The sequence below is a fragment of the Bombus terrestris genome, chromosome 5 (assembly GCF_910591885.1).
Source record: "Bombus terrestris chromosome 5, iyBomTerr1.2, whole genome shotgun sequence".
Classification (NCBI taxonomy): Eukaryota; Metazoa; Arthropoda; class Insecta; order Hymenoptera; family Apidae; genus Bombus; species Bombus terrestris.
Window position 1 is genome coordinate 9,238,053 of NC_063273.1, and position 14,478 is coordinate 9,252,530.

At 43.3% G+C, this 14,478-nt stretch overlaps 1 protein-coding gene and 1 long non-coding RNA gene across 5 annotated transcripts in view; one reads left to right on the forward strand and one right to left on the reverse strand.

Annotated features, from left to right (window-relative positions):
* The window catches only part of LOC100643801 (protein grainyhead), a 161,890-nt gene extending 148,309 nt beyond the window's left edge, over positions 1–13,581 (reverse strand). For 3 of the 4 annotated variants that reach the window (XM_020862973.2, XM_012308451.3, XM_020862974.2), the window contains exons 1-2: positions 12,550–13,581; positions 8,625–8,949 (exon numbers count right to left, since the gene is read on the reverse strand). In XM_020862973.2, coding sequence (XP_020718632.2) covers positions 8,625–8,687 — 63 coding nt within the window. In that variant the 5' untranslated portion in view covers positions 8,688–8,949; positions 12,550–13,581. The remainder of the gene's footprint in view (positions 1–8,624; positions 8,950–12,549) is intronic. The other variant, XM_048405852.1, reaches the window with a different exon arrangement.
* The window catches only part of LOC125385119, a 196,303-nt gene that overhangs the window by 136,418 nt on the left and 45,407 nt on the right, over positions 1–14,478 (forward strand). The gene's annotated exons all lie outside the window — the stretch shown is intronic.

Sequence of the window (14,478 nt, forward strand, 5' to 3'; positions counted from 1 at the left end):
GGAACCAGCGATCTTTAATGGTTTCGTACTGTCTCGTTTATAGTTTCTCTTTTTAAATTTAACACCCTGATTGATTTCGAATGGTTTTCGAATTTAACTCTCAGATAGTCCTCGAACAGTCTTTGTCGTACTGGGTAAGTTGGTTTAGAGCGTGTGATTTTTTATTATTTCATTCTGTTTCTTCTTTTACTCGGTTAATTCTATATCTAATTAATTCCGAATGGTCATCGAATTGTGCTTCGATGCTACATGAGTTCGTTGTGAGCGAATAATTAGAGATAACTTCCTTTGGATATCGACGTGGATAGCGATTAAGAATGAAGGATAATTCAGGTTATCAGGTTCTGCGGGCAAAAGAGGCTGGATAGAAGCAGCGTGGTTTACAACTTCATTCTCATCGTGCGGTAGCAAGTCACGCGGTGAAGATAGGATTCCAATTGGATCGGATTGATCAGAACGTTCGAGAAGTTTGGTTTCTCGCGCTGATTTTTCCATTTTCCGTGGTTACTGCATTTCCGTGGGAGAAAAAGCAGTCGTCGTAAAACATGTATAAGTTGCCGGGAGTGGACATTGATGCGGTCAGCTGATCGAATAAAAAGCCATGGTTAGAGACCAATGATCCGCGACGTGAACATGGAATAGACTGAATCGAAGTTGGTTAGAAAAATATCTATCGGTATCATTACGTCTCTGTCACAAATAAAACCAACGTAACGTAAGCTATCAAAACTACAAACTAGCTTCCTAAAACGGAAGGGCGTAGAAAAACTAACTTATCACTATCCGCTACAAGCAAAAACAGTTTGCCGATTTCTATTTATCACCCAGCCTAATCATCACCGGAAAATTAAAATTTCTCCAAACTTTCTAAGCTAAATATAACCTCGTTCGCTAAACTCTAAATCTTCCACTATTTTTTAAACTGCAACCTCATTACGCGCAAAAATTTCAAATTTCCACTCGTCGCTGAACCTTTGTGACTACTGGGATTGCCGTCCCATCAAATTTTTCGTATTTTCAACTCAGCCATGTTATACAATATAATTAGCACTCCATGGTTAAAATTTCCCATATCCTAACTCCCGATCACACCAAAAAGTTACAAATTGCCACTCGTCGTCAAATACAATTAACCATCCTGAAATTGAAACTTCTTGAATTCTAACACGTTTCGATCACTTTGGAAAATCAATTTCCAACCCGAGATCAAAATTGCTCGAGTCTTAGGCCGGATCACGTAACACTGAAAAATTACAAATTTCCAATCATCCCCCGACCTGATCACTGTCCCAAAATAAACATTTCCCCAAAAACCTTCCCTTCTTGCCATTCATCCCGCTTCCCTGCATCGATTCCTCTAATAATAATAGGAAAAAGGGGCGGTAACGAGTTCGAATGGAGTTGCCTCTTCTAACCACCTTCTAACAGGGACTAGCCTCTGTTTACACGCAAGAACCGGCTGATAATAACAGTTAATTGGCCTGCTGGCCGTGAGAGACTGTTCCAGGTCGGACGATACTCCTTGGCTCGTCTGTCGGTCGAGCGGATGCGCGACCGCTGCTCTCGCGTCCTCGTCGATTTCTTCTTGCGGGTCGCGCGCGCTCGCTTATTGCCGATCACGTCGTTGGAATACGCAGCTGCGCCGCCAGCTCGAAGATACGTGGAATCGTTAAGGGCCTTTCTTTCGCTCTTCCAAGCGGTTGCGCGCGTATACGCGTCCTAGCTCACAGGAGAACCTTCATTGTTGCCTGCACTCCTCTCTTTCTCTGTTGCCTCGTCGTTCCACGCAGCATCCCCCTCCGCAAGACGATGTACACGATCGTCCAAAGGTTTTTGCGATACGCCGTTGAATCCTTGTTATATCGGGCCGCTCCTCTCTTCTCTTGTGTCCGGGCATCCAGCTTCGTCCGCTCGCGGAACACCTGTCAGAGTTTCTGTTATTGCGGCCCCGTCGCGGTTATTTCTTCCCGTTCTTTCCTTCCATTCCCTCGTTTTCGACTCGCTCTCCATTCTTTTTTTTTATTGTATTTCTCGCCCTCTTCTTGGATTTTGGCTGCGTCGAATTTTTTCCTTTGGGTTGACTTGCGTCAGGTATGTTCGTAATAAGTTGCGTGGAGAATTTGGAAATTTGGAAGTTTGCAAACTTTTAGGCATTTCTGGCGATTCTTGGGTATTTGGAAGGTCAGACTCGAGAGTTCGTAAATTTCAATACTTATGAATTTGCGCATTTGCGAATTGAAGCTTCCGGGAACGTGGTTTTGTAAATTCACGCATTTGGAAATTTAGGTAGTTGGAAATTTCGGGCGTTTCGAAACTCCTCACATGATACAACTTCGATTCTCCTTTCGTATCTCCTTCTATCCCATTAGTTCCTATCAGCACAGTATACCACTTGATATAAATATTTCGGATTACATTAGTCCGTGGTACGCTTTAATTGCATGCGCCATAAAACACATAAACTTCTAAAATAAAAATACGTTATCGTCGCGGTCTGTCAGTCGCGATCTTTCCAGGCAGCTCCTATTAAAATACATTTTTGACTCTCGTAAACGTTCAATTAGCGGTTTATACTGCGGTGGAAAATCATTGTACAACGTTAGGGCTGTTCTGTAGCCACTCTGAATGGCTCTTATAATTGTTTCTAATTGTTTATTAGTCGCGAAGAATGTAGATCCGTTAAGTTTCGTTGAATAACGAAAGTGGCGCAACTATGATCCGAAATAAATTACCGTTATTAATTATATTCATGTATTTGCACCCGGCGACTTCCTGTCGCTATTTCCAGTCACGGTAATCATGGAAATACTGTGTGCGATTGTTCACTATGCGTTGTTTATTTTTTTTAGTTTCCTGTTGGCGTATCGAGCACCGTGAACGTGGCCGCAGGCGAACCAAGCTAAATGGAATTGCTAGAAACGCTTGTCGACGATCGTATCACTATATCTCCATCGTTTATTCCCCTTTTTCCCCATGGTAAACATGCTCGCTATTTCACTTACGCTTTATGCAAATCTTTTTTGGCTCGGTTTATGCCCGTTGAATCACATACGTTCTTTTTTCCAACCGCCCGTCGCAGAATTGGAAATTATGTATTAACAAGCTTCGAGATATGCAGGCAAACAGAGAGTTGAGAATTTATGGGCTTGGAAAATGACTGAGATTATTTGCATTTGAAAATTTGGAAGTTCGAGTTTTGCAAATAGGACAAACGGAATGTTTGCATATTTGAATACCTGAGAATTTGGTTATTCGAATTTTCGGAAGGAAGATCTGTGTACTTGAAAGTCAAAATATTCGAGATTTCGAATATTTGGCAATTTAATTTTCGTAATGTCAATTTGAATTAATTTCAATCGTTGCAGATTTAATACTTTTGGATCCGAAATATCTTTAAAATTCGAACAATCGAAAGTTTGTTGGGAAGTTAAAAATCTTTCCATCCCAGTAACCGAGACACCTCGTAAATTCTAAATCTTAAAAATTCATTCATTCAAGATTTCCTAACCAACAGCCAGCCTTAAACAGTCGGCGGAAAATCATCGATCGCTTCGAAGAGTTTCGCAATCGCATTCGTCTGGTGGTTCCGTTCATCGAACGTTTATTATCATTGCAGTATCATCAATCACAATTTAAGAATAAGAAGCAAGAAATATCGTTGACACTCGGACACTGCGATACTATTCATGTAATTAGCGCGTATACTGAACATCCGACCAGAGTGTACAGAGCAATAAATCATTTTTTTTTTCACAATATCTGTAGTTCGCGTTGCTGGTAGCTGGAGAGGAAAACAAAAATTCTCCTACCGCCATTATCTTTGATTGATATCTCCAAACAACTCTCGCTAACATTTCTTGCTACCATTATTCCGTTCCCATTATACACTACTCAGAACGGTTAGAGCAACGCTTTTTACTAGAGGAAAAGTAATCAGTTGCTCCTGTAATCCTTTTGGAACGATTCTCGTCATTGCTGATTTCATTGGTTGTATATTTTATTCGACATCGAGTCGTCTTTATTATAATAAGGCTCACCACTAACTCCGGTTCCAAATACGAGCTGACAGAACATTAAATTTTCTATATTATTCTTATGAATCGGTTTATGGAGAATTCTGCCTCGTTTAGCCTTTTTAAAATTCACTAAAATTAACGCAGTATCGCTAAAAGTGTAATATATATCAATTTCTGTCGAATATAATGTCTCCAAGAATAAATTATCCGTTGAATCTTCAACTGCGTGTAGCCACCGGTATTGAATGCGTACAGCAGGAATAAATATCATGCGTTCCTTAATTAAAAGATCAAAGAATTTGAGAGATTGAAGATTCAGGTATCTGAGAAATGGGTCAGTTCAAAAATTGAAAAAATGGAAAGTTTGTATAGCAGAGTATTTGATAATAGGAAAATTTGGTAATCCGAACATTCGAAAGTTAGGAATTTTGAAAAATCGCCGAAAATGTTTCGCTCAGCACAAAGCATTTTTGTTTAAACGAGTTTCAAAACGAATAAAGAGAATAAAAAAGATCTTCTATAATACAGCAGATTGAGTATTATCATCGACACACATTAAGCTTCAAAAGCAGTGAAAGGGTTAAACACATTCTTTTCCCATTCCCTCTAAAAAAAAGGGGGGGGGAAGAAGAATATATCTTAAAAAATCAACAGGATGAGAAGAAGCAACAAAAAAATTTTCTATTCCTTCTTTCCGACACTACGACGAAAAAAAATCGAATAAAAAGTCTAAGTTGGGAGTCTGGCGGATTCTATTAAGTAATCTCTGCCGGTTACTTGGATAATGAATAGCACGATCGGTGAGTGTGCGTTCCCTTCGACCCAAGTATCAGGTATACGCGAAATCCGGCGAGTCATCGTACACAGCAAAATCGTCTTCCTCCTCCTTCTCCTCTTCTTCCTTCTTTGCCCGTGGTTCGAGACACGGCTTGGTTCGAGACTCCAACCATGAGTGGTTATGCTCGCACGAATGGACGGCGACGTACCGCTCGCCTTCGCGAAAGAATGTCGGTATTCGACGAAGATTCTGGCTGGGATGGAAAATCTCGCAATCGTTCTTACTGCTCGATCGTAAAGCGAAAACGGAAATTTTTCCATGGAAATGGAAATTCGCGTCACTTCTTGATGAAATTTCTAGTAAAAATTTAGGAAATGGAGTTTGACTAAATTTTATTTAAATTAGGACGCTAAAATCATTTAGATTTACTGTCTTTTCTATTTTTTTTTCTTTTTAATGAAAATGTGTAGGTGGGTTTGGCAAAAATTAATCTTTTTTACAAATTACGGATTGGTCACGTTGAATATTAGGTAGTTCATAATTTTTCCCCATTCGTGTAGGTTGATGTAGATTTAGTTTTACTGTCGACGAGGTTTACGTAGAATAGCTTTGACAAAAGTTGTTTAATGTTTTAATCGATTCTACCAGCACCCCAGTCTGTTCATTTTTATCTAATTTTTATGAGCTGGACAACAGCGATAAATCCTTGTAACTGACTCAGTCATGCGCGAAAAAAGAAGCAAGCGTAATTATTTATACCCTTGGACATAAATGGGGAAATTGATTGACGTTTATTGTGATGATCGAATGGATATGTATGAAGACTTAGTTAACAAGATATCTCTATACATTTATGCTGTTATCGCAGCAACAAAAAAAAATTTTTTTTAAGTATTCCCAGACCTACCAACGCAGCTTCTTAAATACTAAATTAATTCCTTATCTTAATGATAATTACATACTTCTGTTATGCCAACAAAAAATAAAAACGAAATTCCACATTCCTAAACGTTATCTTAATTTCTTATCTTAATTATAATTACGTGCTTCTGTTACGACAACAATAAAAAGTAAAAAAGAAATTCCACGTGTTGAGTTACCAACGCAACGACGCAAATTCCATCCCATTGCCGTAAATTGTATCACCTCGTTCACGAACCAGATTAAGCGTAATAATTCCAGCAGGGATTTGGTCTCCGTAATGTCCGGGGCCCATAAGATTCTTAGGGGAGCCGCTTAAGCGGCGGTCTTCCCATTGTCGAGCAACGCCACGCAAATAACGGGCTTTCGTCCTACAGAGTTTCACTTTTAAGCGACAGGTATACTATTGTGAGGTTAAAAACCTGCGGCCAGGTGACAGTAAAAATCTTTTCAGGCTTCTCTGTGTCGAGGAGTGGCCGTCCCAGAACGATATACACATCACCCTAGACCGATAAGCTATTGGAATTCGTTTAGATTTTTTGAGGGTTCGGCCTGCGTCTCGAATGGGACACCATACAATCGTCGAATCATTCTTGGATCCAGAGAAACTTGATTTCATCTTCTTTTCGAATCTTTCCTTTCGTGCGAGAGCCTCAATCGTTGTATACCTTTACAAGATTTTCTTTTTATCTTTGTTTCTTAGATCGTATATTTTTTAATTTTTTTATTTTTTTAAGAAACCACCGTGTCTTTCTTATCTGTTTCTTATCCCGTTTACATTTTTTGTCTTGCGTCGCGCTAAGTTTGTGAATTCTTTTTTTATATAATTATTTGTTATAAATATATGAATTAATTTGTTGTTCCACATGTTCTTGAATATTTATCAATCGCTCGTACCGTGAGTTACATTGTTGAATTAAATTTAATTTGTGATACATTGGAGTAAAAATTAGCATGATAAAAATTATTATGATATGCGTGGTACAAGAGGAAATTATTCTAAGGAAGAATAGAATAGGTAGAGAACGAAGAACCAAGATACCGGAGTTTCTGAACAAACCAACAAATCTATACGACTTCCTACGCACCTTCTAAACTTATTCCTGGAACACCAAAAATTCGTCGTGAAAGGAAGATTCTATGACGCACCTTTTCTCATGCCAGACCTGCGAGGCGTCTTCGTTAAGACAAACAACAGCGTGACTAGCAGAGGTCAACGAATCCTCCAGCATTTTACTCTCTTCAAACAAGAGGTCGAAACCAAAATGAATCGTCTACCCAACCAAATTACACACAATCGAGAATAAACACAGAAGATTAAATCAAGGAAGAAAGAAGTACGAAGATAAAGAAGCAACGTCGTTCTACCAGACAGTTCCAAAGTTATATCAGTCAGTCTACGAACCAATCAGATTACCTGCGATCAAAAATAAACGCAGAACTTATTTCTCGAAAATTTCTTACTTCGCCATTATTTTCTTTCATTTAGAGCGTTACAAATCAAAATTAGTCGATCTCTCCGTACCAATCAGACTATACTATATCCTACACTACATACTATAGGCTATGCTATATACTATATACTACAAACATACTACTACGGTGAAAAATAAATACAGAAGTTAATTTTTGTAAATTTCGTACGATTAGTAATATCTTCTTTCTACTAAAAATATCTTCTTCCTATTAGAGAATTTGAAACTGCTAAATGAATCAATTACGAACTTATTGGATTATTTACCTTTATACCCAATTAACCTCAATGATATTCGGTTTCCATTTCGTGCAATTAGCTATCCTAATCAACCCAAGAAAGGATGAAAGAAGAGGAAGAAGGAAAACATCTTATTTCGTTCTACTTTTTCATTTCTTTTTTCTTTCTTCTTTTTTTTTCGAGAAATCGACAGGCGATTTTGAATCCTTGGTCCACGTATTTACGTCCATCATTGGACGGCGTCTCAGGGTCGTTCCAGAAGTTCCACGCTGGAACAACGCAACTGGCAATAATCTCGTCGGTCCGCCATTCTCGTTATTTCACGCAACGGGTGGTACCGACGAAACGATGGTAGAAAAGTGGGAGAGAGGCGAGAAAGAAAGAGAAAGGGAGGAAGGTCAAGCGATGACCCACACGAGAAGAGATCCATGCAACATGCCAATGCATTCCATGAATTGTCGAAATCGAAGCGGCGCGATCCTTTCAGAGAACGTTAATCACGAACATCCCTCAAAGGATCTACCAAGAAATCCTCAAAATCTTACACGTATCGTAGAATTTATATTTGTCGGATTCTGCCGCGCATTAATAAGCATTTCTCGAGTTCTTTTCTTGGGAATTTTATGAGAAATTTATTTCTCTGTAAATGGGATTAACGTGGTACAGCGAAGATTTCGTTGAATTTAGAAGCTGATGAAATCGCTTCGGCTCTAAATAATCTCTGCCTCACAGATGAATTAAACGATTTCCCTCGTCCAATCTTATTTTACAATTTTTATTTCGCGACTACTGGATCGCGTTTAATCTTGTTTTTTTTATATACAAAGATTTGATATAATAAGATTTAATGCGCCCAATGTACACTCCAAGTAACGAGTGTAAATTATTTTATTTTAAATAATTTTACAAGGAAAGAAAATTCGAGCCTCTATCAAGGGACTGGAGAATGTTCAAGAAACAAAATTAATATTATATGAATGTAAGGGACATATTACCTAACAGTGAAAGTTCGAGTGGAAGAGTGAGAGACGAAATTTCCGAGTTACTTGGAGAATTATCGGTTAATTAAATTTTTTATCGATTAATTATTCCTTTCGTTATGCAATATCGTAGGATAGTAAATAATTTTTTAATTACGATTTGAAAGAAAAGTAAAAAATCGTTGGTAACGTAGGAAGAATAAGAATGGACTAACCGGGGACAGAGCCTCCTGCATGTGCAGGGGTGCGTTGTCGGCCTCGTCGGTGCAAGTCGACATTCTCCCGCGCAGTCTTCCACTTCTCTTTCCAGTTCGTCTAATCGTGGCGTTCCGCTGGACGAGCCTCTTATCCCGCGACGTCGTGTCCTCCTCCAAAGTTCTCCCTTTCTGCTTCGATTCTCTCTAGCGGTCGACTAATATCGTCTACTAACCTCTACGGGAACGAACGGGTTCTAAGCATGCGGGGTTGCGTATCACAGTCTTCTGCTGAGCGTTGTATGGCACGTGATTGGACGGAAGAAGAGGAGCAGCCAGTGAGGACCTGCGAAACGAACGGAAAATAAAAAAGAGAGATGCAACAATCCTTCGTTTTTATAAGTTAAGACTACGAACGAAGAACAAGGGTAAAATAAAACAGAAAGAGATCATTATGCGTATGATGTAAGAAGCAGATTGTATCGTTAATGAGTCAATTTTGATCGTGTCAGGCTGTGTCATTGAGAATATTCGACAGTCGAATTCCGGATTGTCAAGGTAAAAAAAGAAAAAAATATAAAACAGTAATTAACACGTCGACTGCCACACGAATTTTATATGAGTCACTCAAAGGCCATATTGATCAACTACGTGTATCAGGCAGTAAAGAAAAGTAATGATGTCACAGCGCTATTTTTTTAAATTTGCCTTGAGACTTCCGTTTGTTTATGCCATCTGGTCGCGATACACAGCGCGTATGGAAGAACGTTATTTATTCCGAGGAAAGTTTACATTGAGAAATGTATGAAAAATTGAGTTGATCTGCTTAGCTTGTGAGAAACTCACGTATTCTATCCTATACCATAACATTTAATTTTCTTAAATACATTACATTGCAATAGAAATAACTAATTATAGAGCATTTGGAGCACTTTTAATTCTACAATCTAATAATCTACTTATTTACGTGGAATCGTTTTTGCTCAGTGATATATGTTTTATTGTAATCATCGTAAATTTAATAACATGGGTCCACTGGTGACCATTAGAGCTCCATTGACAAGGAGAAGCCGAACGCTGGACATCAATAACCAACGTGAAAATATATTATTTAAAAGTTTCATTTTTCTCATTCACTGAACATGCTGCAAAACGAGCTAACCAAAGCGAAGACGTCAATCTCGTATTGTACGTTCTGTCGCGTTTACGATTACGCAACGTGCAATCAGTGGGACCAGCTGGTTCGCCTCTCCTCCATTCATTTGAACCGGCTACAAGCACGTCAAACTGGAAACGGTTTCGCGGTCGCGGCTCTGATAGACAGGTGTAATAAACCGGCGTCGAAGACAGACAGACAGTCAGACAAGCGAACCGACCGATCCAGCCGCCAGGTAGCCGAGAGTGAAAAGTTCCTGTCTCGTCTCTCGAATACTGGAACACGTTCCTTTCGGTGAAAGACTCCCTAAACGTCAACCGCGAAAGAAAGAAGCGAAACTGGCAATCTGGCCGCAACGGAACCACAACATAGAGAGGAACGCAAGCGGTCGAACCGGTCGCCTTAGTATCCGACAGAAGAAGAAGAAGAAGAAGACGAAGAAGACGAAGAAGAAGAAGAAGAAGTCGCGGTCGAACAGGAAGCTGCAGCCGCATTTTTGCCCAGGCAAGTCAGGTTGTGACGTCCAGGCGGAAGAACGAGATCGGTGGAGGAATCAGGAAGGCCATCGGGTAGGGCGGCGGTGGCTGAGAGACCACGCGAATCCACGCGACTGTTCGTGGACGAGCAAAGAGCGGACAAACGAAGGAGAGAGAGCCGGATTCAGAAGCCAGAATAGCAGGTTCGATGGCTCTGGTTGATTCAGTTATCACGTGCGCGGTGGCCGGTCGAACCAGGGAATCCGTGGATGTTGGCCAAACCAGTCGGACACCACGAATTCCATCGTCTTCGGGCCCTTGCGCCGCGTCGTCGTTCACCAGGTGGATAGTCGGTAAAACCAGTTGGCTTCCCTCTTCTCCCGGCTCGTTCATCTCCTCCTACTACAACCGCGTGGCTACCGGTAGCCAGCTAAGGAAGGAGGGCAGGCCGCGTAAAACTGGAATTCAACCCGCGACCGCCTGTCTGACGGATAGACAGGTGTAATAATAGACGTAAACGAGGAAGCAAGAACCGTGAACACCGTCGTTGATCGTAGGAAAGCGTAGGAGAACCGACGTGTGTCTCCGACGAGGACGATTCTATTCAGTTTGTTCCGTGATTTCTTCGTTTTCTCAAGGCTTGACAGTAGGAGGATGGTGTTCCTGGAAGACGAGACACCGGGGGCTGAAGAAGATTATGCGAACTCGTCGGTGGCGAGGAAGAGGAACGCGATGGATGAACCGGCCTACGTGTGTAAGAGCGAGACTTCTCAGGGAACAGGGTGGCGGGAAGTAGGTAGGTTGGTTGCCTACCTACTACGCGGAAGAAGGAGATTGGGGCGACTGGGGAGAAGGAGTAGGTACACGAAGCCGGTATACAACCGCGGACCGGAGACGAGAAGCCAGAGGAGCAGGTTCGGCCGGTCTAACCTGATTCTCAAAGGGAACCCTGCATCAGATTGGACCCACCTCCGTGGGTCCGTTTGTATTTCAAGTACCTGTACTCCCTCGCTTCGCGTCAGTGGACGATGCCTTCGGAGACGGAGGACTCGACGAGCCTTTGCGAAGAGGAACGAGCTCCTCTACGGAGAGCTCGAGTACATGCTGGTGGAAGAGCTGGTGTCTCGAAGACGAGGCACTAGGCACGTCGGCGCGTTAACCGGCTGCGTGGTGTCTATCGTGTGGCATTTTGGGTCCGATCGATTCGTGGGCAAGGGCCTTTTACAAGTGATTCGACTGATCCGTAGTGATCTCATACAGTGAACATAGAAATCGAAGAGAGAAAGAAGAAGAGTGTGAGAGAGTCCGTAGGTCGCAGGTGTCTTCTGAATTTCTTGACTGGATCGACTTAAAAGTGGATCCAATCGGAATAAGAAGCTTGGACCGTTCGAGGCCTTCGAAAACGAGATGTTTGCTCGTCTCGAAGCTTACCTGGCCCACGAAGTCAACGACGCTCCTCCTTTTTACTACCTGCGAACGTTCCAACTTTATAGAGGTGCTGTCCTCTTCGTGCAGTGTTTCGGGAGTGAGAATTAGTGGCGAGTTTTCGACCGTGGGAATTGAGCATCCTTTCTCGCGATTAACACGTGTTGTCTCTTTGGCCATGAAGAATCGAACGAAGAAAAAAGAAAGACAGACGAGATAATGGAGACGAAGTGCGTAGATATGGACCATTCGAGAATGTTCTTCAAATATCTATGCTCCTGGTCGCGATATGAAACGTCGTTATGTAAAGCCAAAAGAAATCTACGTTGCGTACAGGACTGCACGATTCCATTAGCAGCCACCATTAAACTGGGACCAATTATATTTGCGAGTCTTCCATTCACTCGCTCTACCAGGAACGCGTATGCTGATCGCGTCTCGTTCGTTCGAACGCACGCAATTGCAGCTCTGAACGCGAGCCCATTTTTACCAATCGAACGTGCACCGTTTTACGTAATCCTTCGAAACTCTAGCTTGCACACGGCTGTAGCGTACAGTTTGACTAAAAACCGATTATAGGAAAAACCTGATCTAAAGTTGATCTAAAGCTAATCTAAAACGACCTACGGCGATAGAATAGGAAAGAAAAAATCGATTGGAGTCAATTGGACGAAAGAAATGTGAAAAAGAGATACACAGGAACCGGATGATCCCACTTGTCATCGACGTGCAAGTTGTTTACCGGCGGCTCACCTGCGCGTCACCTGTGCGTCATCGTGCAGGTAGCCGGTGAACATCCGCGGAAAAGAGGTGCACGGCGTTGACGCGGTTAAACGATCGACATCCCATCCACAGAAAGATATCCCACGGTTAGAGACGAGATACTCACTTTGTCGGAGCTAGCGTACAAAGAGAAACGTATCCGAAGGGTATCTCGATGTATATCTCGAAGTGTATCTCGCTGGATCGTAAGGGAGGAAGTCTTCTGTGCATTCGATAAAGAAAAGTCGATATTCTTCTTAGAAGTTGGATTGATGGACGATCTTCGTGCCGATGGCTTGAAAGTGCGCGCGTGTAGACGTGTGTACGTACGTGGAGAGCAGTAAGAAGAAGGTGGTAGAGAACGTGGTAGGTGGTAGGTTGAGGGGTGCTGGTGGGATGCAGGTAGGGTGGCGAGGGGGGAGGGGGCCAACTACAAACTACTAAGCGTCCCTCCTGTGTTCCGGATCACATCTCCACGGATGATAGTGTCACCACCTTCGCGATGGATCCACCCGTACCAAACGTGAATCTGCCGCGAGTTTCGACGAGATTTTCGAGATTGCTCCTCGTCGAAGGGCAAACCCACTGTCGCGGGTAGCCCTTTCTGTTCTTTTTAAGTTTTTCACCTACCACCACATGTATGTACACGGTTTTTCGGTAGTTACGCACAAGAATCGGCGTTACGGTTTTTCCTTTCTTTATTTCTTTTTTTTTCTGTTCGTTTCCGCGAATGATATCGACACGATATGGTTCGATATCGGATCGATCGGTTGTTTGCTTCCAACTAGACGCACAAGTGAGAAAGAGATGTAGAAAAGAAGCACCGTGGAAAACACAAAATTCACTCCGCGCACCTCATTATCCTCGTTTCTGGTCCATTCCGCGTTGCGTTCCGCTTAGCCAGTCACCAAGCGCTATCGTTCCTTTCGCGCACACCCCTCTTCGACGAGTCACGAGGATCCGGACCGGGAACGGTTTTTCCAAACCGGATCGTCTGTCCACGATTCACACTTGTACACCGGCTTCAGGCACACGCGCACGCTCGCGCAGGCCGCGGCTTTAACGACGTCGACGACGTAGACCACAGTAGTAACAACAACGACGACGACAACGATGACAACGATGACGACGACGACGACGACAACGACGACGACGACGACGACGGCGACGACGACGACGACGACGACGACGACAACGGCGACGACGACGACGACGACGACGACGACGACGACGACGACGACGACGACGGCGACGACGACAACGATGACAACGGCAAAGAGAACGATGACGGCGACAACGAACGCGACGACGTGAACGTGGTGAACAGCGGCTTGTACGGGCAGCACGACGACATCGTCGCCGTGGAATCGCGAACGCGAGCGTACTATACCTCCGCGCGCGACAGATCGACCGACGTCGTGTGTCGAAGCCGCGCGACGAGAACTCGAGCTTCTCGTTTTGTTCTACGTGAAACGTGTGTTGGCGAGGCGAACTTGAGGGTGGAACGGATGCACTACACCCCGAACTGTGCGGCCCAACAGGTAGAATTAAACCACCCAAAGTTTAGGCAGCCGCTGCAAGCAACAAACGAAGCAGCCTCACGGTGCTCTCTCGGATCGTTCTCTCTTCTCTCGGGATACGGCAACATGGCCGCCGTCGCCGCCGCCTCCCAGCATCCCGCTCTCGGCTCCGTGTCTCGTACCCCCCTCTCTTCTCTCCTTCAACACACACGTTCGACTCCACAAGCTGCCTCTCGTCTCTCCCGCTCTCATTCCTTCTCTCTCGTACCACCGGCCGTTTCCCTGACACGCGTTAGTCCTCACTCTTTTTCTCCACCATCTCGTGTAAGCCTCCCTCGCTCCCGAATCTCCTCTCTACCTCTCGCTCCACCCGTCTTCTATATCTTTCTTCGTCGTTTTACCTGGCCACCCTACGACGCCTCCCCATTTGGGCTCTTTCTCCTTTGATCCACCTTCCTTTTCTAACACCACGAATCCCTCTCTCTTCGACACCACGCACAGAGCTCTTGCTCCCTCTCGTCGCCTACCTGTAGCGT